The sequence below is a fragment of the Heteronotia binoei genome, chromosome 1 (assembly GCF_032191835.1).
Source record: "Heteronotia binoei isolate CCM8104 ecotype False Entrance Well chromosome 1, APGP_CSIRO_Hbin_v1, whole genome shotgun sequence".
NCBI classification, from domain to species: Eukaryota; Metazoa; Chordata; class Lepidosauria; order Squamata; family Gekkonidae; genus Heteronotia; species Heteronotia binoei.
Window position 1 is genome coordinate 111941597 of NC_083223.1, and position 24866 is coordinate 111966462.

Sequence of the window (24866 nt, forward strand, 5' to 3'; positions counted from 1 at the left end):
TGGACTGTAGAATCTTTTATAGAAACTAAAATCCACTTCAATTACTTCTAACTCTGCCCAAATGTTTCCCCTGCTCATTACAATCTCTTTGTCTCCTTTAACTTTCGTTACCCATGTCCCTAATTCCTTCCCTTTCCCCTTTTCTCCCAGCCTTATTCATTGTGCTGCACGGGGCTATCTCACTGGTCTCTCTGGTAATCCTGACTTTATTTTTCTGCTATTCCCTGTGTGAGGGTCTGCTTTACATCCCTGTACTGCTTTAGCCATTCCAGACTGTTCAGCAGAAGCAATATAGACTCCATCAAAGTTGTCCCCACCTGTCAGCCAATTTCACATGAACACAGACATGAAACTGCCTTATATAAATAAAAAATATAAGGAGTGCCATTTTTTACTTCTGCCCCTCCCCTCAAAAAATATGTAGATCCGGCCCTGGTGGGAGGGGCTATGGCTCAGCGATAGATTATTTGCTTGTTATGGAGAAAGTCCCAAGTTCAACTCTTGGTATTTCCAGTTAACAGAAACAAGTAGTAAGTGATGTAAAAGACCTCTGCATGAGACCCTAGAGAGCTGCTGCCAGCTTGACCAGACAATACTGACTTTGATGGGCTAGTGGTCTGATTCAGCATAAAGCAGTTTCATGTGTTCAAATCCTAATTTATATGATTCTTCCATGCTAGTATAATGGATTTCCCCCTCCCCTGGTTTATAATGACTTCATTTTTAGACATCTGGTTAAAAAAGACAGACATCTTAAGGAAAGGAAAGGTCTCCTGTGCAAGCACCAGTCGTTTCTGACTCTGGGGTGATGTTGCCTTCGCAAAGTTTTCACGGCAGACTTTTTACGGGGTGGTTTGCCATTGCCTTCCCCAGTCTTTTACACTTTCCCCCCAGCAAGCTGGGTACTCATTTTACCGACTGCAGAAGGATGGAAGGCTGAAGTCAGCTTTGGGCCAGCTACCTGAATCCAGCTTCCGCCGGAATCGAACTCAGGTCGTGAGCAGAGAGTTCAGACCACAGTACTGTAGTTTAAAATAGATAAAAATATGTTTCTTTATCTGAAGTGCATTTTTTTTAAATCCTTTCTGCCTACCAGACATGTGAATGACTTGACGTTATCCTTCATTGTTTTGGCGTCAGTCCCAAGCCAGAAGGAATATCTCTCCTTGGTAAATCAATATGGTTTTTAAAAAAAACCAAAAACTTTTCTTCTCTCTTGGTACCAGTTGATATTGCTTCATACAGCCTGGGTCCCACCACCACCCCCACCCCCCAAACTGGAACAAACATTTCCATGCCAATCTTCTGTTTTTTGTTTTTTTAAATCAACAATTTTCCTTCAATTTATTTGCTACTGCTTTTCATGTTGGCTATGCTTTATTTCCAAAGAGGCATCAAAGGTTTTTAATGTTTTAACTTTGTTAAGATGTTAAAGATTTTAACTTTGTTTAAATCAGAAGTTGCGCCCTGTCAGTGATTAGGAGGCTGGAGTTATTTCATGTTTATCAATGTGTCTGTATTATAGAATACCACCTCAACAAACAATGCAGGACACTTTGTGTTTCAAAAGAGGGAGAATACACATATGAGGTTATATAAATGTCATATGAAAGACAGATTTCATAGTGTTACTTCTAATTATATATTTATGTATTTGTCAAACCTTGTTAATACTAAATATATATTTTTACTCATGAAATCACTGCACATATTATTTAAAAAGTATAGAATAGATTAGTTTATCCATGATTGTTGCAGACCTGAGTTTAAACAGACAATGTCTACTTTGAATCTCACTGAATGCCCATCTTTAATACCACATTTTTATATATACTACCAGCATTTGGTGGGCATCTTAGTAATATCAGTAATTGCATAATGGTAATGTTACCAGGTTGACCCAAAAATACCTCTGACTAGAGGTTATATCTCACCAAGAGGGACTACTGTAACACAAATGTCATTGCATTTCATGCCTCACTAGAGATTGAATTAACAATTACATCATTCAAGTGCTGGAGTAAATTATTCATACGGGCCTTTTGGATATTAACATTGGAGGCAGGTGGATGCCTTGTGTATTCCCTGTCCATATTTACATTCACATTACATTAACATGGTAGATTCCCTGCATATTAATAAACTAAGATTATAAAGCATTGTTGAAACACTCAGTATTCAGTAAAACTGATTTGTCTAACCAGCCAATATGGGCCACAATATCACAGTACTAATCCTTCTTCCTCCTGCTGTTTTATTTCAGTAGTCAGGTGTCATTCCTACTCTTCTGGGATCCCTTTATTTATATGTTTCGCTAAGGATGCAGCAAATTTCATGTCTAATAAGTCTGCATACAGTTTTGCCTTAACAGCTACTGGCGCAAGGTAATTTCTAGGACCTTATAAGGGAGTGTTTCAAATGTCTCCATCTAGTTACATTCCACATTTTGTCACATGTCTCTGTTAATCCACCTCTCTTGCCAATGGCTGTATTATGGTAGAAAGATGATAATATTGTCTCCACAATGGCCATAAGGTCAGAAAGTGCTATTGCTCAGCCAACCAGCCTCCATATACCCATCTAGGACTGATCTCCAGCTGAGAAACAGCAATGAAGGGGATGCTTCAGTGAGCAATTATAATTGGCTCCATTTTGAGCAATGCTTGACAAGCTGTGCTAAAGCGCAGCAATGAGTTTCTGTATGCTGGGCAGGAACTGGTGTTCTACAGAACTCAGCCAGTAACCTATGGAGGAAATCTAGCTGTCCTGTTGAACTCCATTAAAATTTTAGCCTGATAGAAAAAATGTTACCCACTTGTGAAAGAGCATGATCCATTCTGGTATAAAATACAGCATACACATCTTCCTCATTATCTGAAAATAAAGAAACTAAGACAAGCCCCATTTGTGTAGAATGCCATTTGCTCATTAGCAAGCTGGCAATGCTCAAGGACTTGTAGAGAGCATCTCATTTCCCCTCCCCCACTGTTTCCTCTTTTCCTTCCCTAAAAGCCTGCACAGTCTCTCCCCTTTCCCTGCTTCATTCCCTCCTTCCCACCCATCAGCCAGTCTACCTATATCTGCCCTCATTTCTTCAGCTTTCCCTCCCTCCCCCTGGCAGCTTCTCCCTAGAAAAACTGTGTGCGGTCAAATCTGCAAGGACTTAACTTTTCCTTCCCCACATTATTCTCTCTTTCCTTCATCCTTGCAGCCCCCATACCCTCACCTTTCCCTGCCTCCTCTTCTTCACAGTCACCAACAAACCTACCTTCCATCTGCCCCCATCGTCAACAATATTTATTATTCATTTACTTGATTTATATGTTAGATTAAAATCCTGTGCAATCACAGAACTGCTCTAAATTGTGTTTTAGTTTTAGGTGAAATCTTTCTTTGAGGGTCCATTTTTATTGCAGAGATACAGCATTTTCCTAGAATTTGAGCTTGGTTCACACACAGCCTGGGCATGTAAATCACCCACAAAGAGTGTACAGGAATAAATGTGGGCTGTGTCATTCTCCCTGCTATTTATATAATCTGGTGTATCCACCACATGGATATTTGCATCTTGAAAAATACAGTTCTTCTCACATAAGAGTGTATTCATGTTCTGATTGATTTGCTATGGGGAAGTGTCATTCACTGCTATTAGAAATCTTTTGTGATACAGTCAAGAATGATAGTGCTTAAATCACAATCTTGTGATCTTGTTCAAGACTTCTGTATTTTGTTTTTGTTTAGTTCTACTGTCTACTATAGAATTCCAGTCCCGTTCTATTACTACTACTACTGTAGCATTTATATGCACCATTTAAGTGATAAAAGGACCCCACATATATGATCTCAGCTGAGAGATAGTGGTTTATCTAAGCTATGTGGTTTATCCAACCAGCATTATATTTTAAAACAGCAACAAGACTGTCTTACAAATGCCTTCCCTACTAGCTTGCCATTTTTTAAATCTTTCATTGTGTATAAGATAGTTTGGAAACTGGTTTTTCTTCTTCTCTCTTATGCTAAAATGACTGTCTTTATAAAGTGGTAGGCATCGTTCACAACTGTTTTACCACTGCTATAATATTTGTCTATCCATTATGTGCAAGTGGACAGCATGTGGAATATTAGGAATATTGTACAATGCATACTATTTGATTGGACTGCGCTGGCATTGCACAGAAAGGCCCATGTTGAAATTATTGATACACTGATTTTATTCCTGGTCCTCATTTTTGAGTGAAACAGATGAATTTTAGAATAGCACTACAGTAGGCCCAGTGCCATTATGGACATTCATCATTCTGCAAATATATAATTATGCTAAAGATTTACAATTTCCATAGAAAACAAAATATAGGAGAGATTATTAGTTCTTATAACACATCACTTTCCCTCTATATCTAATACTTTTCCATTTTGTTTAAGCTGGCAGGATTCATCTACGCCTGTTATGTTGTGAAATGTATCACCGAAGAAGAGGACAGCTGTAAGTAGTAAAGGTTTATTACATGACGATTGAAGCCATTTCTTACATCATCCATCTCGCTCATCCATCCCACTCCGATATCATTCTGAATAATTTGAAATACTGTAAAACCAAGACTGGGGTTTTATGTCTAAACCAATCTGCAACTGCTTGAAGCAAATGGAGAGAGTGGGGAAATGCAGTGTTAGAAGACAATTACTTTTCCTGAAATGAACCACTACAAAACAATCCCTTCACCTCCAAATATTCTTCACAAGCACAATCTGTTGTTATCAGGGCAGGACTGCCTGCTAGACAAATTAGGCCATTGCCTATGGTCCAGGGGCATGGAATTGCCCCCTCTCCTCCCCTGAGTGCACTGTGCCGTCCTCCCTCCTTGGCAGCATAGCCCAGCATCCTTCAGGGGCCTGCTGCTGCCAGCACTGTCAGGGAGGCAGCTGAGGGGAGCTGCAGGAAATTTCCCTTGGGTAGCCAGCGGGTCAAACATCAGCTGCAGACTTTCCCTATCCCTCCTGCCCCCATCACCGCTGCTGCCCAAGTCCCACAAGTCTTGACTTTCAAGCAGCCAGAGGAGCAGTACTTTTGCACGGGAAAGAGGCCTAATAAGAGCTGCAGACCCGCACCCAGGAGGGGAAGGGAGGGCAGGAATGAAGGCAGAGATGGGCTGGCTGGCTGCCTCCTCAGCTGCCCTTGGCAGGGAGATCCAATGTGGGCTCCTTCTCCTCAGGCAGGACAATACTCAGAGCCCAAATTGTGCACAGGATGAATGAGGTTAAGGCAGCGGCTGCCAGGCAGAGAGGACTTGTCATTTCATAGTCTGCCCAAGAAGTCTGAGGGAGCCAAAGATGGCAGGGGCAGAGGAGGGCAGGTGTGGAAGAAGCAGCTGCAGGTGCCACCATCTCAGCAGCATCCTCACTCACTCACTTCCTGAGGCGCATGCCACTGTGCGTGCACTGCCTGCCTGGAAGTCAGAGAGAGAGAGAGAGAGCTTCCCTCCATGTGCCTTGCCCCTCTGCCTCTCCTTCCCCCCTCACCAAACTATCACCCTATGCTGGTGAAGCCCCGGTTAAGACACCATACTCTGGCCAGTGGAGCACTGCCTTCCCAGGCAACATCTGCCAAACCTGAGCTGGACTCCCAGCCCAGAGTGCTTGCCTCCCCCCCCCCTGCAAATCCTTCAAAATGGGGTGCAGGCTTGGGTGTCAGCTGCACCAGAGCCACAGCAGCCAGGCTGACTTCTGAGAACACCGGAGTTAGGTCAACTAGCCTTGCCTAGGGTGCCAAACAGTCTAGGTCCAGCTCTGGTTGTTATACTATGGGCTTATGCTGAATGTTCAGCTCCTGTAAATTGATTGGTGACAAGGAATGGCACATCAGTTCATTGTAAGAATTTTACATCATAACGGAGAAGTCAGGGAGACCTGTAAATTCATGCTGCTTCCCCTATACAGTTCAAAATTGCCAAGGATGAGGATTAATGTCATTGGGTTTCTCCCAGTTAAGTTAAACCCTGTCGAGCAAACAAAGTTAAATTACTTTGGGCGTTTTCGCACTCACCTTCAGCCGACGCGACCCCCCTCTTCACCGCGCAGGATCTGCGCGGATTTCGCACGTAAAGCCGTGGAGCAGCCGAAAGAGCCGGAAACTCCCGGCGCAAAAGCCGCGCAAACGGAAACTGCTTTTTGGCGGTTTACGCTTGCGCCGCAAAAGCGCCGGGAGTTTCCGGCTCTTCCGGCTGCTCCACGGCTTTACGTGCGAAATCCGCGCAGATCCTGCGCGGTGAAGAGGGGGGTCGCGCCGGCTGAAGGTGAGTGCGAAAACGCCCATTAATTTTGATCTTGCTATTTGAATAGCTACTTATATTGTTCAGCTTGTCATTAATACCAGTCAAGCAATCTTTATTTACATTTTTACCATTCTCCCATATTGGAAAAATTAGAAGACCATTAAAAGCCTATACAGATACTGGATTGGATCCAGTGTTTCTCTTTCAGTAAGTGAGCAATCTTTCTCCAAAGATGATTCCTCATGTAGCAGAGGGGGACCATTGACCCTGTTATAAATAGTAGAATATTGTAATCATCAAAAAACTTAACCACCATAAAATCAGAATTGTGTTCCTCATTATAACAAGAGTCTTTGTTCACTGGTAGTGTGAAGATAGGCTCCATGTAAAAGACAGTTGTGCTGGCAAAATGTGATGTAAACCTCAAAGAGAAATGTTATAGAACTATATTGGGATATCAGTTAGGGAAAGAGACCTACAAATGGAAAGGAAACACAAGTGCTATCACATCCCCTCCCTCTTTGCATTGCTGTCTCTGGTTTTAATATCATAAAGTTGTCATTCTAATGTCATTGGTATTATTAGCTGTAACAATTTAAAACCACTAAAATGTCAACACCTATTTTTTCTCAATGGGATATAATCTTATCCAAGGAGCTTGTTTTTCAGAAATCTTATTAGAGCTACATTTTCTTAAAATTGCACAGTAATTCTATTACTTTGAAATATTCATTTAATCAGTTTAAACTCTTTGCAATTTGATTCCTCTCATACAAGCTTTATATCAGGAAAATCCAACAATTCAATATGGTGTTTGTGTGTGGGTTTTTTTTTTTTAATCATTAAATATTTAGTTGTTTAGTAAAAAGCTCTAGAGGATCATCAATAAAACAGCAAACTTGTGGGATTTGTAGGTTACATGAAATTAAAAGACAAGTCCTACTACATCACTGAATTGTGCCTCACCAGGCTGTTCTCTGCTCAGGGAAGCAGAGTTTGTAAGAAACTGGCATGCTCCAAATATCACAACCATGGCTGTATAAAAGATGCAGTGCAGTGGGCCAAGGTAACTCCATGTTGGTTTACACGGCCATAGTCTGTTTTAGTATTCTTGATTGCATCTTTGGGTGAATATTTTCATTTCACCCAGGCAATGTTATTTAGGTAGAAGGTTGTTTTTAAAAAAAAAAAAAAAAAGCATGTGGTTTTTAAATTGTATTTCAGTGTATTATATCATTCTCATCATCGATATAGAATAATAGAATTAAAAGACCATCAAGTAGAACCCCATGCACCATGCAAGATAGAAGATTCTTTTTCTTTCTTGCTTTTGTCTTACTCAAAGAAGTAGCAGTTAATCAGTGCCACAATGCTAGCAATCATTGTCCCTTTCCCTAACCTAAGGTTGCCAGGTCTGACTCAGGAAATATCTGGGGACTTTGGGGGTAGAGCCAAGAAACTTTCCCATTCCCTAAATAAATAAATAAAATACAGCAGTGCAGTTCCTCTGAATACAATCTTCATTTTCTCATTCTCTTTTTTTGCCTACCTTGGCAGCTGCACTTCCACTAAATGAAAGTGAAATTTGTCATACCCCAAGTCCCTTTGTCAGGCTTTGGAAGCATTTTCAAGCATGGCTTTTTAAAGGCACATGCACACACACTCACAAAGCAGCCAAAATAAATAGTTCGCAAGCCCACACTTTTGTGATCTCACTGGCGCTATTTATTCACAAAAGCTGCTGAATGTAACAATCTGCTGTAATTCAACTAGCTTCTTCAGATAGGAAAAGGAAAGGAGAGTAGCCTAGGGGGTGGAGTTTTCTTCCATCCCATAATCAGGTTCTAGCTCTTTCCTGTTCATTTTATTATAGAAACAACTTCTGAAGTGAATGCAAAACAGAGGGACTTTGGTCTCTGCCTTTCTCACAGCTTTACACACTCATGGCTCTGCCTGCTCACCCTGCCCCCTGCTTTCCTGGTACTGAGATTTAAAGGCACACACACATTCCAAAACACAAACAGTTGCAACCATCTTGTAAGCCTGCCAAGGTTTAAAGGCACATGTTGGCTGTTGGGGCAGGGCTTTCCCTCACCAGTCAGCTGGCTGGTAGTGGGGAGGAGCCTGCAAAACTGGCGGATTCCCCACTGGAACCTGGGGACTGACAAGCCTACCCTAACCCAAAATCATATTGGGAAGAATATTTCACTAATAGTGCAGTCCTATGCAAGGCTGTACCCTTCTATTGGAGAGGAACGGTGGCTCAGTGGTAGAGCATCTTCTTGGTAAGCAGAAGGTCCCAGGTTCAATCCCCGGCATCTCCAACTAAAAAGGATCCAGGCAAATAGGGTGAAAAACCTCAGCTTGAGACCCTGGAGAGCCGCTGCCAGTCTGAGTAGACAATACTGACTTTGATGGACCAAGGGTCTGATTCAGTAGAAGGCAGCTTCATATGTTCAATAGGGTTGTCAATCCCCAGTTGGAGGCAGGGGACCTCTCCCAGCTTCAGGGTTATCAGAAAGCAGGGGAAGGAAGAAAATGTCCACTGGGCACTCTATTATACCCTATGGAGACCGATTCCCATAGGGTATAATGAAGAATCAATCCGTGGGTATCTGGGGCTCTTGGGGAGTTTTTTTCTTTTTTACCTAGAGGTACCAGATTTTCAGCCTCCACAAACCCTGCCCCCCAAATAAAAAGTTTCAAAAAGATTGGACCAGGGGGCTCCAATTCTATGAGCCCAAAAAGAAGATGCCCCCATCTTCCATTATTTCCAGTGAAAAGAAGGGATTGAAAAGGAGTGTGGTCCCCTTAAATATAATGGCTAGAACTCCCTTTGGAGTTCAATTGTGCTTGTCACAACCTTGCTCCTGGCTCCACCCCAAAGTCTCCTGGCTCAATCCTCAAAGTCCCCCAGATATTTTCTGACTCCAACCTGGCAACCCTACTTGTAAGCCCTTTTACTTCAATGGTTTTAGAAGGTTGCTGAAAAAATTTTCATTTTATCTCCATTCATTATAATGGAGATATTCCCAGAACCAATGGGTTGAAATTGAATCAACAGAGTTTCTGGCTCAACATTAGGAAGAACTTCCTGACCATTAGAGCTATTCCTTAGTGGAATAGGCTTCCTCAGGAGGTGGTGGGCTCTCCTTTCTTGGAGGTTTTTAAACAGAGGCTAGATGGCCATCTGACAGCAATGAAGATCCTGTGAATTTAGAAGGAAGTATTTGTGAGTTTTCTGTATTGTGCTGGGGGTTGGACTAGATGACCTTGGAGGTCCCTTCCAACTCTATGATTCTATGATTCTAACATACCTGCTTAATTTACTTTACAGAGTTCCATATTTTTCTCATTCACTTTATTCCACTCACAGTTAGCCCTGATTAAACATGTTACAGCAAGTAAGCAGATCTTAGTGCAATCTTTCATGGGTCCAGCATTTTATTTACACTGGACTTTTGCTGTTTCATGTGCAACTTTAGCTAGCCAGGGATTTATAATGGGTGGTAGGCTTTTGATGTGCTAATCTGGCAGCTGCACTATACAAATAACAGCACAGTTAAAACAAGATGCTGTGCATGTGTAAGATCACACAGTTAACTTCTTCTTGCTTGCTATCATTCAGTTTAAATCTGGCCTCAGAATGACATGGCTTGATTCTGGGTTTCCTCCACCTTTCAGTCTATGCTTTTGAAATATGTATTTTAATTTGCATTAGTGATTGTAACAGCAGATCGAGCCATCACAGTTATTCCAAGTTAATTTATGAATAAACAGTTGTGACTTATGCATAAGACATAGGGTTGCCAGACTGAGGCTGGAAAACTCTCGTAGATTTGGGGTGGAGCCTGAGGAGGACAGTGAGTCCACCCTCCCAAGCATCCATTTTCTCCAGGGAAACTGATCTCTGTAGTTGGGAGAGGAGTTGCAATTCCATGGGATTCTCACATCCCATCTAGGGTTCCCAGCCTTCCATTTGGGGTGGGGTTTCCATGGTTTGGGGGCCCCCAGCCCACTGACAGAGAGCTGGACCCTGGAGGGATCCCCATCCCCAAAGACCTCCATCGCATGTGACATGGCCAATGCAATGTGGGGCATATGCGGGGATGCTTTGTAATTTGAGTAAAAACTCTATGGTGCCAAATTGCTATGGTACCCCCTGCATGATGTGTTCACACATTGTGCACACATTGTACCACACATGCTTTGTACGCCCACTCAGAGCCAAGTAGGACCCGATAACCCTAGTCCCATCTGTAGGCTGGCATCCCTAAGAAACACCTGAATATTAATCTCCTTCCGTTTTAGTTGGTGTAGATCTGCCATCCTCCAGGTGGGGCCTGGACCTCTAGACTACGTAGATCAGTTCTCCAGGAGGGAATGGCAGTATTGAAGGGTCAGCTCTATAGCACCACATCCCCGATCCTTCTCCTCAGACTCTCAGGCTCTGCCCCCAAATCTCCAGGAATTGCCGAAGTGCGAGTTGGCAGCCGTAAACTGGTGCCATTTTTGCACTCAAAAACAATGCCAATATGTTTTCAGAGAATGAAGAAATTTACTTTCTCTAGAGTTATATTCCAAAAATTGATCTATGAATACCATAGAGTGCTTACGTAAAAGTGTGTACATATAACCAGTTAGGATTGTCAGGTCCTGCCTTGCCCCCGGTGGAGGACTTGGGGGGGGGCATTCCTGGAAGAGGTAGGGATGTCCCCAACAAGATGACACCTTGCAGAAGTGACATTATCATCTTGGAAGGCACCCTCAGCACCAGTGTGCAAGAACCATTTAAAGGGGGCCTTCCTTAAATTGTTTTTGCAAGTGAGGGCACTGGCGCACCACACACCTGAATTCAGAGGCACACAGTGCCGGTGCCCCCGCTCACTAAAACCATTTAAAGGGTCCCTTTAAGTGCTTTTTGCGAGTGGGGGCAATGCATGCCTGAACTCCAAGCAGCACATCACCACCTGGAGTTCAGGCATGCTGGCAGCCGCCACCCCCTCCATCTCACAATTTTTTTTTAGTATTGTTGCATTTTTTGTGTGTCTGTACCTGGAAGTCATGGCGACTTCTGGTGACTGATCCAAACTGGGGGCCTGAAGGATACTCAGAGGTGGCTGAATCAAGCCTGCTCCCACCTCCCTACTACTTGTATTTCAAGGACATCTCCCATCCAAGTACTTGCTAGAGTCAACCCTGCTTAGCTTCTGAAATCTGACGAGATTGGGCTTGCCTATGCTATCCAGGTCAGGGGCCTCCTACAAGATTTAAAAAGCCCTCCAGCTGATCGACAGGCCACTTGTTCCCACAAATCAGCTGGAGAGCCCTTTAAAACCTGCAGGTGGGAGAGGGATGTCCCTGGGTGTCTGCTGTTGGGGTGGGACTTGCGGGCAGGCGTCCATGAAATTGGGGGATTCCCTGTCCCCATCTGGGGACTGGTATCCCTAAGCCAGGAGTTCACCACATACTTAATGCAGTACTCTTTGAAGCTCTGATCTATTTCCTATATAGTTTTACAGAATTTTAAACAGTTTCAATACTACGTAGAAACATAGTATTGAACAAATGGAAACAGAACCTTTTATTTAAAAAGCTTTAAGGATACAGAAATAAAGAGCAACCATTACATTGTCAGAGAGCAGTTTGATATTTGGATCTGTGTTTCTGTTTTGTATGCAGTTTTCCCCTCAGGGATCCTTTTTATGTAGCTAGAATAATTCAAGATCATGCAAAATTTGCAGCCTAACAACTGGAATGCCATGAGATGACTATCGCTTACATTATTTTGGTCCTCTAAATGGGTCCTGGGGGCAGGGAAAAAAGCATACAAAAACCAAACATATGCATGTATTCCTTTAATACAAATTCAGAACACCTCACATATGATAATATTTTCCCAGCAGTTCAACAAGCCTTTGATAATTTGATGTAGGTAAACTAAGGTTAAGCGGCTGAAACAAGATTGTAATTTTCCATGCTGCCTCAGTTCAGACACTCCCAGTGTATACTGCTGCAGCTGCATGCCAGAGAGCTGGCCTCTGTTACAAGGTGAAGTTTGACTCAACTTTTGAATGGGAGAGGTAAAATTATCCAGGATTTTTTCTCCTAATCATCCAGATACTTGGGATTATATGCATACAAATTTCAGTTTTTTGTCTGTTGCCCAAGTATGACTGAGCTCAAGTCTAAACCCTGTTTCACAGATGTAGAGCCGGGACTTTTTTTGAGCAGGAATGCACAGGAACGCAGTTCTGGCTGGCTTGATGTCAGGGGGTGTGGCTTAATATGCAAATGAGTTTCTGCTGGGCTTTTTCTACAAAAAAAGCCCCCTGTGCAAAAAGAAAAATTAAGTCTTCACTACTTACAAGAAATTCTCCCCCTACCAGGGTTTTGATTATTTTTTTAAACGGCTCTAGAATATAATAATATCAATATACCAGTGTAACAGCACATGTAATACATTCTCTGAATTCACAGATTTAAAAAATTAAGTCTCTAACCTTTTTCCTTGTGAAGATTTAAGGGGGAAATCATATTTCCACAATAGAAGAAGCTACAGACTTTTGTTTTGCAAATGGAAGCTGGGAATTTAGAAAATCTTTTACACCCAGGGCTTTTTTTTTTGTAGAAAAAGCCCAGCAAGAACTCATTTGCATATTAGGCCGCAACCGTTGGCATTACTACTGTTTCGCACAGGGTTTTTTGGTAGAAAAATCAATCAGGAAATCATTTGCATATCAGGCCACACACCCTGACACCATGCCAGTCAGAACTGCATTCCTGTGCATTCAAAAAAAGCCCTGTTCACACCCATTGTTATTTCAATGTAATGATATTCCAGTGCCATTTTTTAAAATCCAAAAAGCCCAGTGGCCTAGGGAGGGGTGGCCACTGCCTGTGTTCCCCCATGGGTGTCAAGTGTGGACATCAGGCCAGAGAGGTATATCCCCATTCTACACACACTATTCTTTGAGATATGGGTGTCCTGGCTGAAGTTTGCACAGTGAGCTGTGTTTACCTGCAAAAGTCAAGGAAAGTGTTCATAGTGTTTATATATGTTGCCACCTCTTTCAGCAGTGCAATGTTATGATGCTGGGGTAGGAATGGAAATGGCAGAGCATAGGAAGAGGAGTCTAGCTCTGCATTAGGCACACCCTAGTGTTGTCCATTCTTGCCTCAATTTTAGCACAGCTACATCCACACCATGTTGTTTACATTGGCTTATTGATGGTGTGGCATAACACTCATGTCTCCAATTATGTTGTGTAGGAGCTTAATTGCCTTCCTACACAGCTTCCAGAGTGGCCTTAGAATAGTGCCTTAGTATGTGGAATGTTCCTTATTTTGAGTGAGAGGCATGCAGTATATTTTGAGACTTTCCCAATTATTGGGCAATGTTCAATAGCACTTGTATTTTTTCTGCTAATCTATACCTTTTAATCTTATTTTGTAAGGTTAGAAATTAGTTTTATCTAATGTATATCCCCGATATATAATGAAAAGCAACCATTTATATGTAGGCTATGATTCAAAGAATAGCAAATCTAGTAAATCTACTAGGAACTTTGAACTAATACATTGCAAAACAAGCTCAGCATATCTCATAACAACATTTTAAGAAGTATAGTGGATGGGGGAGCAGTAAATTTTTTTTAAAAAAGAGAGAAATTCCTTTGGGGCATAAATAAGCTTTTGGGCGTATCAATAGTTTTCTAGATCCCAGTCATGATATGAACAATGGGACTGGATCCAAGTTTTTCCACTAACTGAAGAATTAGAGGAGTATTTCCTTCTCTCCTATATTTCACACACTTAGCAACCAGACCACTGGATGTGATCAGATGAGCAATTTGGCCCAACAGCGCCACCCTCCCCTCCAGATTAAACAGGCATGATCACACATGCACATCTGGCCCTCCATATCCCACTCATCCTTACCTTGTGCTACAATGACTCCCAGAAAGATTAAATAGCCGCTGCAGAAATTCAGGTGGCTTCCCAGGGAAGCACTTCCATGGTCAGTTTCTATCCATCTGATCACCCCAGCACATCATGGAAATGCATGAGTGGTGTGATTGCTGCACTCCATTTCCAGTGCATCCCTTCTTTTTTCTCCAACCTCACTCCAAGGGGCACTCATCCACCTGTGCATATGCACAGTGGGACTTTTAAAAAACCAAACCCATTTCCCATGGGTCCATGATTACAGTGCATTAGCAATGTGATTGGCCAGCCTCAGGTCTGTTCTGCCAACTGAGTGCCTGCTGTCTGATTGCAGCAGGCCAGTGCAAACTGAAATGGCGTTTTGAGATACTGCTGCTGCAACCTGCCCATCTGATCACACCCACTGAGAGACATCACAGGTTCCCACACTGAGATTTCCTCTGTGTCCTTATCTAGACCCAGCCAGGCATCATTTCAAGGCAAATCACATGATCTGCTGCTTGGCTTCATGGGCTTCCAGTGTAACCAGATGATTTTATATCGCTAGACCTCCTCCTCTCCACAGCTCTGCTTAGCAAAGAAGACCATTCCCTACTGCTTATTTAGAAACCTTTTTCTGTTTTGTCTTCTACAGCTGTATAATTTGAGCCAGACTGAACAATTATGTAGTAGACATGGTGTAACAATCCTCAATGGCATTTTTAAAATGAAAAACTGTTATGTAAGGTTGCTGGATATGAGTGAAAGAATGGTAGAGGGACAAGATGCTTAATTCCCTTCTCCTTGTGCCTTTTTCTGCTTAAAATTAGCTACTCCACAAGATGTTCTTCTACTTGTGGAAGGAAGCTATGGGAATGATGTAATGCACCAGAATGGTTCAGTGGGACATTAGTCTTCTCAGAGAGAGGTCTATGCTCATGAATCATGATGCACAGTTAAGCCAGTTGTTGAAAATAATGTGCCTGCAGTCTGCAACAGTGATTCAGAAACGGTGTTGTGAATCTGTATGTCTGCAACTACAGAGCATCTCAAGCATGCAGTGAGAAAGTAGACATATCTGTGAAAACAAACTGACAGGTTTCCCATAACCCTAATTCTGAAGTTGCTGGGCATGTAAATTTCACAATATTGTCCTAATCTTTACAGCACCTCTAAGAGACCGCCCTGCACACAGACAGAAACAGACACCTTGATCAATTGGTACTATGTAGCTATGAGAAACCTCAACTTAAAGCTCAGTTGAGGTACAGCTGGTTTAAATGATAGCAAGCAATTAGGCTGAAGACAAAATCAGCAGTGGCATTTTATAATTACAATTAATTTAAAGGTTAATTTCCTTTGGTGCTAAAATCTTATTTAAAACATTTACCAGAAAAGGAAATTAGGATGTTACTATCAAGCTGCATTAAGTGCTTCTGGGAATCCATGCCTATTATCAGTAGAAAATTAGGTTAGGCTCAAAGAGGGAATTTCAGTTCATTTTAGTGTATAATAGATGGTGATCAGAGCCCTGAGTTGGAGGACTTTGGTTAGGGGAGACTGTAAGATTTGCATTTCCTTTTGTTTGAGGGATTAATTGCAAATGTTTTCAACAAAAGGGCTGGGTTTCTATGCAAACAAGTGCAACATGAAAAGAAAATTGGTTATGGATTGCTGCCTTCCTCACTAATGAAGTTGATGTTAAGGAAATCTCTAAGAGACACAGTTGTGCTATGAAAAATATTAATACATAGACTCATACACTGAAAATGATGCTGTCACTAGTGTTCTATGTCAGTTTACCATCTCCCACTCTACCTGGCCCATTTGTCCCCAAACATCCATCACTATCTCCTTAGGGAACTGTCAAGCTTGAGTTTCAAATACGTTTATATAATAGGAGTATTTTGATGGAAATAATGTCACCATTTGGGTGACTCATCATCATGATGGCATACAGTTTAATAAAATTAGTGATTCATCTTGGTAAGCAAAGGGGATAGTTCCCACAAAGAATGTTGTTCTTTTATTTATTTTTTCCTTATCAAATTACATTGACATGTTTTTAAAATGAGGATCTGTTTTAAACCACAGTGCTTCTGATAGTAGGGGAACCTGCAGTAGAAATAAACTGGTTCATTAAATAGCTGCAAATCTGATAAAAGGCTATAAAGACAAAAGACCGACATACCTGTGGGACCATCTCTCCCCATACGACCCCCAGAGGCCACTACGATCCGTCAACCAACATCTTCTGACTATCCCTGGCCCAAAGGACATCCAGCTTGCCTTGACCAGGGCCAGGGCCTTTTTGGCCCTGGCCCCAACCTGGTGGAATCAGCTCCCCAAGGAGATTCGGGCCCAACCGGATCTACTGCCATTCCGGAGGGCCTGCAAAATGGAGCTATTCCGCCAGGCCTTTGGCTGAGGCAGGCAGGCGTCTTCATACCATCTAACTGGCCTCCCTGCACTGACTACCATCCTGATAACCAGGGACTGGGCTGGCACTGTTGATAATTGACATCCAAGAAACCTGTGATTCCTGTCTCTCAATCTGTGAATGATGTTTATACCATTGATGCCACCTTATTTCATTTTTATTTAATGGTTTTAACTGTTTAATTTTAACTTTTATTGTTGGAATTTAACTGTTTATTGTGTTGTAATCCGCACTGAGCCCATCCTGGAAAAGGGCGGACTATAAATTTGCAAAAATTAAAAAAATAAAAAATAATAATTCTCCTTTAAGAACAAAATTAATTCCACATCCAAACTCTGTATTTTTTTAATCACTCAAATACTGGTATTAGGAAAGTAATTAGCTTAAGTGGGAGACTTTATTTATCAAGCAGATTGGTCTAATTTATTTCTGATATTGTCGTTGTTTGGGGATAAGCAGTTAACCATGGATAACCAGTTAACCAAAGTTATCCATGGCTTAATGAGATAGAGTTGTGGGTTTTGAATGGGGATTTAAGCATCCCCCTTAGCTAGGGTTGGCAAAACTTGGATGAACTGGGGGTTGATGGAGGAAGGGAGAATTTGTGTACAAGAGAGGGAGAAGAGTAAAAAGAACACGTCGTCCATGATCCACTTCTAATTGCTAGCGTTTAGTTGGTGATACATCTATACCAGGTCTAAGTGGCATAATACGAGTCCAAATACAGTGTGGGACATAAGCCCACATCCCATTGGCCACTGTTATGCATCTTCCCACTGCATGCTGCCTTATTTCACATTCTCTTCATCCACCCCACCCACTCCCCAAAAATAGCTTTTACAGCTTAGCAGGATGATACTGTTTTGTAATAGTTGAAGCAGCAGCCCTTTGTCTTTTAATTATTTCTTTAAAAAGCACTACCTAACACAGAAAAATCACATCTATATTTTCTCAAACTCTTATCTGAGTTTTGGCCTGCTAAAATTTACAGCTGAATACCCGATGATGGGAGGAAGATTGGTCTACTGGCTCCCTGGAGCAAACCAAAGTATGTATTCCTTTAAAAATTTGAATGTCTTGCCTAGAATCCCCTTTGTTAAGAAGGTTAGGATGGATGACAGGAATCCCTTGCTGGGCCTTTTCCATAGTGACCTACAGCAGGGGTCCCCAATCTTTGGAATTCTGACACAGTGTAGTGGACAGAACCACAAAATGGATACTGCAGAAGAAGAAGCAAGGCACAACATGGTTGCCATGGAATGCAGAGCCAAACACAAATGGCTGTCACAGGAGGTGGAGCTAAGCACAAAATGTCAGGAACAACGTTATGCATAATCCTAATAGTAACACTTCAGCACTTCAGGCAGAAGCTCTGTTTAACAGGATGCCAACATATTGTTGAAAAACATTTTCTTACATACACACAGCTTATCTTCAGCCACACAATGAGGATCCTTTTGCTGTGGTGGCAGCTGCTGCCAAAAGCAATTTAAATATATGCTCAACCAATCAGTTTTCCCATGGCCAACCAGAAGCCCTCTGAACAAAAGCCCCACTGGGCCGTGCCCACTTTTGAAAAACACTTGGTGGGCAAAAACAAAGGTGTTGACAGGTGCTATGGCACCCACAGATACCACTTTTGGGGACCCCTGACATATAGAATCTTTGAGATTCACTTTTAGAGGAACTGTATGACTTTCTTATTCAGATTTGTTTTTGAAATTATTTGATGTTTTATGTTTTAGATTATTTTCTGATTCTTAATGTTTGGTGTATGGTTATGTTCTAAATTATGTTGAAAAGATGCTGAGAACCTTAGTAGATAGAGTAGAATAAAAATTGTACATAAATAAAAGCCATTATCTATCTGTCTTCTATAGGTTACTTTAAAGTTTTTTTACACAGAAGTATTGAGTACCTACCTCAACCTGGAACCTTTCATTCCATACTAAGTAATAAAAGTTTTACCCACACACACCTAGATTCTTAGAAAATACATTGTCTATTACAGGGGTGGCCAATGGTAGCTCTCCAGATGTTTTTTGCCTACAACTCCCATCATCCCCAGCCAGCATGGCCAATGGCTGGGGCTGATGGGAGTTGTAGGCAAAACATCTGGAGAGCTACCGTTGGCCACCCCTGGCCTATTGTATAGGTTTGGGAGATGCTTCTTCAGGGCTCTGTGACCAGGAAACAGACTAATCATATGGTTCCTCTGTACAAATATTACCAGAGATTCAGCCATCAGCAGGGTTGCCAGGCCAGCTGGTAACCAGTGGGAAATCAGAGGGAGGGTAACTTCAGAGGCGGGGGCTGTCAGTGATGGCATGAAAAACCCAGAAGGTAAAACCAATTTCTAAAGAGAACTGATGTCACTTGCATGTTTTTCCCAGAAATGACATCAATCCTCTCAAGAAATTGTCAAAGCCTCTATGGTTTTGTTATAAAGCTTTCAACAGTTCCTAAAAATGTGGTATCATTTGCAGGTTTCCCCCAGAAGTGATGTCACACCACCAGACTGACAGTATTTTTTTAAATTTTTCTCCAACTGCTGCTCTAAGCATGATTTTTTTAGAACCATATTCTATTTAATCAATATATTTATTTGGTCAATGGCCAGTACAAGTCAAAAGCAAAGGCTGTACAGAAAAAAGACATTACAAAAATTAAATGGGTCTGTCCTGTTGCCAACAGTAGAAATCTCTAAAATTTAAAATCCATACATAAAATTTCACAAAAAATTCTGCAAGCTGCTGAAAAAGATTTAGCGCAGAAGATGATATCCTGTTGGTTAGCCTGGCTGAGAACAGACAGCTGGCTCAGGGCAGCATCATGCTGCCCTGGAAGTCAGCCAGCCAGAAAAGGACTGGCTGGGAGTTTCCAGATGGCCCGTGGCCTGCCCCCAGAACAGGGACAGCCTGTGTGCACCCTGGAGGAGCTTCCAGAGCACTTGTGCACCTGTCGGCTGCTCCCTGGGTGCTTCCCGGCCATCCAGACAGCTGGAGAAGCACCTTAAAGCTGCCTCAGAATTTAGGTACCACTTTGAAAGTGGTACCCTTCTGAGGTGGCTTCAATCTGGCCCAGGACAGGCTGTGTGTGGGACGGGGATGGCAGGCAGATGTATGTGTGTGTATATGCACTTTTTTGATCCGCCTGTCTGCCGTCCCTGGGGCTGCTTAAACCACCCATCTGTTATCAGCTATTAAAAGCTTTTATAAAAATATCAGAACATCCTGGATTATTATTAAACAGAATGAAAGAATTTGATCTTTGTCACATTTTATCTGTTTTATTCTTTCATTATCTCAATGAGACAAATTTAGGCTAAGTGTGAATGGCCCAGGATCACCCATTGAACTTTGTAGCTGACTGGGGATTTGAACAAGGATCTTCCAAATACTCAACTCAGCAAAAACAGTCAAGGGATCCTCAGTTGTCTGTGGTTGACTGCTTAATTTTTACAGGCTCACCAAATATAATTACCTTTTTGACTCCCACCTTTCCAATCAGTGTTTGTCATTTGATTTCCTCAATGAATAGAAGCCTCTTATTTTAAATTTCCATGATTTGGTATTCCATGGAAGTGTAATCAGGTTGACTCAAATGGAGAACTTGCCCAGTCACCCCTGTGGTAATGGAGATATCCAGCAAGCTTGTCCCTCTTAAAAGTTCTACACAATGGTGGGTTTCCAGACTGGATGCCCAGAAGCTTCTTAACAGACAATAGGGAAAGAGTTCCTGAAATGCTGCAGGTGTGACGACCAATGCTGTAGACTCTTTTTCATTCTTTAGGTCTTCAGAATTCTCTTTGTTGTGGTGGGGTTTTCCTTCCTTTGTATCAGGCTTTTTCTTTGGTTTCCCCCCCCCCCTTTCCTTATCCCCACACTGCCCTGGTAATAAGCTGCCTACAGCAATTTATTGCTAACAGCTTATTTCATTAGAGACACAATGATCCTACCTTACTTGCATTTTTCTCTAGACGGTGATGATTGCGTATAACCTGCAGAATTTTCCAGTCTATTTGAATCATTTTGTCAATTTGAAAATGCTTTAGGAACCATTTTAGAATGTCCCCACATGCAAAATGGCACATTAAGATGGAAATGATCCTAGAAATATCCTGATCCAACTGAACTATAACTCAGAAAGAGAGAAGGAATTATATTTTTAAGCATTTCTTGTGTCCTCTCTAAGGTCTTTATATATATATTATAAACTATTAGTAGTACTTTGTACTTCTAGAATGTTCCATGTTTACAGGTTGGTAGACTCAACATTCCTTTCATGGGAAAGATTTCTGAAGAATTGGACAACACTGAAAACACCTGCAAAACTGGAATACTAAAGACTTAACAGACAATGTTTGTAGATGGATGAGAACCAGAGCAGTCCCAGCACAGATCAACTGCAAATCTGATCCCCAAAATAAGTGCTATGCAGATGTGCTTTAGACAAAAGGCAATTAATGATCTTTCTACTCACTGATTTAATAGTCCAGTAAACATGCAGTTGCTTATTAGTTATTACAAACATGTTACTCTAAGTAGCGCTTCTCCAGCTAGAAAATTGCCAGGACCATTCCAAACAGTTATACCCTTCAAAGCCTTTGATAGATTTAGAAAGGTGTAACTGCTTAAAATTAGAATCTAGCATACCAGATATTACATTGATAGGGAAATGAGATCCCCCCTGCCCCCGCCTACAGCTAGATCAGCTATGAGTGTCCTGATTGCTGCATGGTGTGTGCTATGACTGCACACCATCACTGGTAATGATCAATACAGATTCCCTTTCCTGAAGTACATGCTGCTTTGGGAACTTTTTTTTTAAAGAAAGTTGGCCAGTCTCTGGGCAGATGGCTGAGAAGAGTACAGGAGGGACAGCCCATTGCTTCCTTCCCTGTTTTCCACTTTGTGCATCTCATGCCTATGCACACCTTATAGCTATGCATTGTATTTTACACCCAGCAGCTCAATCACCTTTGGATGCCTTGCTTCCTTGCATGTTCATGTTTTGTGTCATGCTAATTCTTGTTCCTTTCCCCTATATGTTTCAGATAGCTTCTTCTTCATTCCTTCATATTCCACTTCAGAACCCATATCTGGTGGGTGGGTGTCTATAAGAAGGCTTAAGATAGTCTTAAACAAAATAAGACTATCTTTGGTGGATTCTTGTTTTCATGTACTTCAGTTTTAGTATATGTGCTGCCAATGTAAGCACATATACTTCACTTGTTTTTTCATTGGGTGGGTGAGAGCATGATGCTACATTTCACAAGGGAATGATGTGGCAGTACCTGTTACTTTTTACAGATGGATTGTCAACTGAACACTCGTGCATATGTGTGGCTGTGTGAACACATGCATGTATTGGACACTTACAACATGCATATATTGAACACATACGTATGTTAGCCACGTACAACCATTTTCTTTTGAAAATAATGCACAAATAATATTAATGATACTAATGATGATATTAATAAACGTAAGCATTATACTTCTGGCTCAGGTTACATATCTGAGTCAGAAAAGAATTTCTCTTTCCTTCCCTCCCCAATTTTGTGCTTTGTTCTTCTCCCTGCACCCCTACTTGCTTTGCCAGTATGGTTGAAAAGAGGATGAAAGAGTTTGTAGCTCACTTGCTTCCTGCCTCTCTTCTCTCCCTCTTCCTCACCATAGGGCATCAAGCACTGGTTTAATACCTGAAGTCCTAGGGTGACCTAGAAAATTTAGCTTCTGAGGGACAAGAACATTATTGCCCAGCATTCAGGAGACTGCATGCACACCCTGCATGTCAAACCTACCCAAGCATCATCCAAATTGTGGTGTTGGGGGGAGGGGGACCTCTTCCCTCTTCTGTCAAGGAGGAGGGTGAGACTTGGAAAGGACACAAGGATTGGTTTGATACAATGGCTTTGAAAAAGTCCACAGTCCCTTCCAGGGACATCATAATGATGGACTAGGAAAACAGAATCATAGAGTTGGAAGGGACCTCCAGGGTCATCTAGTCCAATCCCCTGCACAATGCAGGAAACCCACAAATACCTATCCCAAATTCACAGGATCTTCATCACTGTCAGATGGCCATCTAGCTTCTGTTTAAAAACCTCCAAGGAAGGAGAGCCCACCACCTCCTGAAGAAACCTGTTCCACTGAAGAATCGCTCTAACGGACAGAAAGTTCTTCCTAATGTTGAACTGGAAACTCTTTTGATTTAAATTCAACCCATTGGTCCTACCTTCCGGGCCACAGAAAACACTTCAACACCATCCTCTATATGACAGCCCTTCAAGTACTTGAAGATGGTGATCATATCACCTCTCAGCTGCCTCCTCTCCAGGCTAAACATTCCCAGCTCTTTCAGCCTTTCCTCATAGGACTTGGTCTCCAGACCTCTCACCATCTTCATCGCTGTCATCTGGACCCATTCCACCTTGTCAATATTCTTCTTAAAATGAGGTGCCCAAAACTGAACACAATACTCCAGCTGAGGTCTTATCAGAGCAGAGTAAAGTGATACCATCACATCACATGATCTGGACACTATACTTCTGTTGATACAGCCCAAAATTGCATTTGCCTTTTTAGCCACACTTTTTAGTCACACTGTTGACTCATGTTCAGCATATGATCCACTAAGACCCCTAGATCCTTTTCGCACATGCTACTGCTAAGACAAGTCTCTCCCATCCTATAACTATGCATGGGATTTTTCCTACCGAATTGCAGAACTTTACCTTTATCCCTGTTAATATTCATTTTATTGGTTTTAGTCCAGTTTTCCAGCCTGTCAAGGTCATCCTGTATCCTGTTTCTGTCTTCTATTGCATTTGCAACACCTCCCAATTTAGTATAATCAGCAAATTTAATAAGCATTCCCTCTATTTCTTCATCCAAATCATTTATAAAGATGTTGAGCAAAACAGGTCCCAGGACAGATCCTTGAGGCATTCCACTTGTCACTCCTCTCCAAGATGAGGAACCATTCACAAGCACTCTTTGGGTGCGATCTGTCAACCAGTTACAGATCCACCTAACAGTAACAGGATCCAAACCACTTTTTACCAACTTGTCAACAAGGATAGTATGTGGAACTTTATCAAAAGCCTTACTGAAATCAAGATGAACAACGTCCACAGCATTCCCCTGATCCAGCAAGGTAGTCACTTTCTCAAAAGAAGAGATCAGGTTAGTTGGACATGACTTGTTCTTGAGAAACCCATGCTGGCTCTTAGTAAACACATCCATTCTTTTTAAATGTTCCAGGACTGACTGATGATTTGTTCTAAAACTTTTCCAGGTATAGACGTCAAGCTGACGGGTCGATAGTTACCCGGATCCTCTTTTTTTCCCTTCTTGAAGATGGGGACAACATTCGCCCGCCTCCAAACTTCCGGCACCTCTCCTGTTTTCCAAGAATCCTCAAAAATAAAAGCCAGAGGCTCAGAAATTACATCTGCAAGCTCTTTTAGAACCCTTGGATGCAGTTCATCTGGCCCTGAGTACTTAGTTTCATTAAAGGAAACTAGGTGTTTATGTACTACCCCATGCTGATCCTAGGTGGAACTTCATACCCTCCTTATATGTTCTCTTTTTGCCATGTTGAGCACTGTTTCCCTCAGAAGAGAAGACTGAGGAAAAGTAGGAATTGAGCAGTTCCACCCTCTCTTCATTACCCGTTACAATTTCACTTTCCTGCCTTCACAATGGGCCTACCATGTCTTTGCTCTTTTTCTTACTCTGACCATAAGAACCCTTTTTTGTTGTTTTTAGCATCTTTGGCCAGCCTAAGCTCATACTGAGCTTTAGCTTTCCTAACTTTTTCTCTACAAGCACTGGTGATTTGTTTATATTCATCCTTGGTTATAAGGCCCTCCTTCCAATTCCTAAAGGAGTCTTTTTTATTTCTCAAGTCTTTAGAGAACTGTTTATGGAGCCAACTTGGCTTCTTTAGGCTTTTTTCATTTTTTCTTCTCATAGAAATCGTCTGTGATTGCGCTTTCAGTATTTCGCTTTTAAGAAACTTCCAACCCTCCTGAACGCCCTTTCTTCCTAAGTATTTCTGACCATGAGATTTTACCCAGCATAGCTCTAAGTTTATCAAAGTTTGCCTTTCTGAAGTCCAACCTATAAGTCTGACCACATATAGCTTTTTCCTTCCCTTAGACTGTAAATTCCAAAATCACATGGTCACTACTGCCCAGGGTGCCCACTATTTCCACTTCTTCA

At 41.9% G+C, this 24866-nt stretch overlaps 1 protein-coding gene across 3 annotated transcripts in view; it reads left to right on the forward strand.

The window, feature by feature from the left end:
- The window catches only part of NKAIN2 (sodium/potassium transporting ATPase interacting 2), a 952006-nt gene that overhangs the window by 909258 nt on the left and 17882 nt on the right, over positions 1 to 24866 (forward strand). For 2 of the 3 annotated variants that reach the window (XM_060238906.1, XM_060238914.1), the window contains exons 5-6: positions 4423 to 4483; positions 17627 to 17683. In XM_060238906.1, the coding sequence (XP_060094889.1) occupies positions 4423 to 4483; positions 17627 to 17683 (118 nt within the window). The remainder of the gene's footprint in view (positions 1 to 4422; positions 4484 to 17626; positions 17684 to 24866) is intronic. The other variant, XM_060238922.1, reaches the window with a different exon arrangement.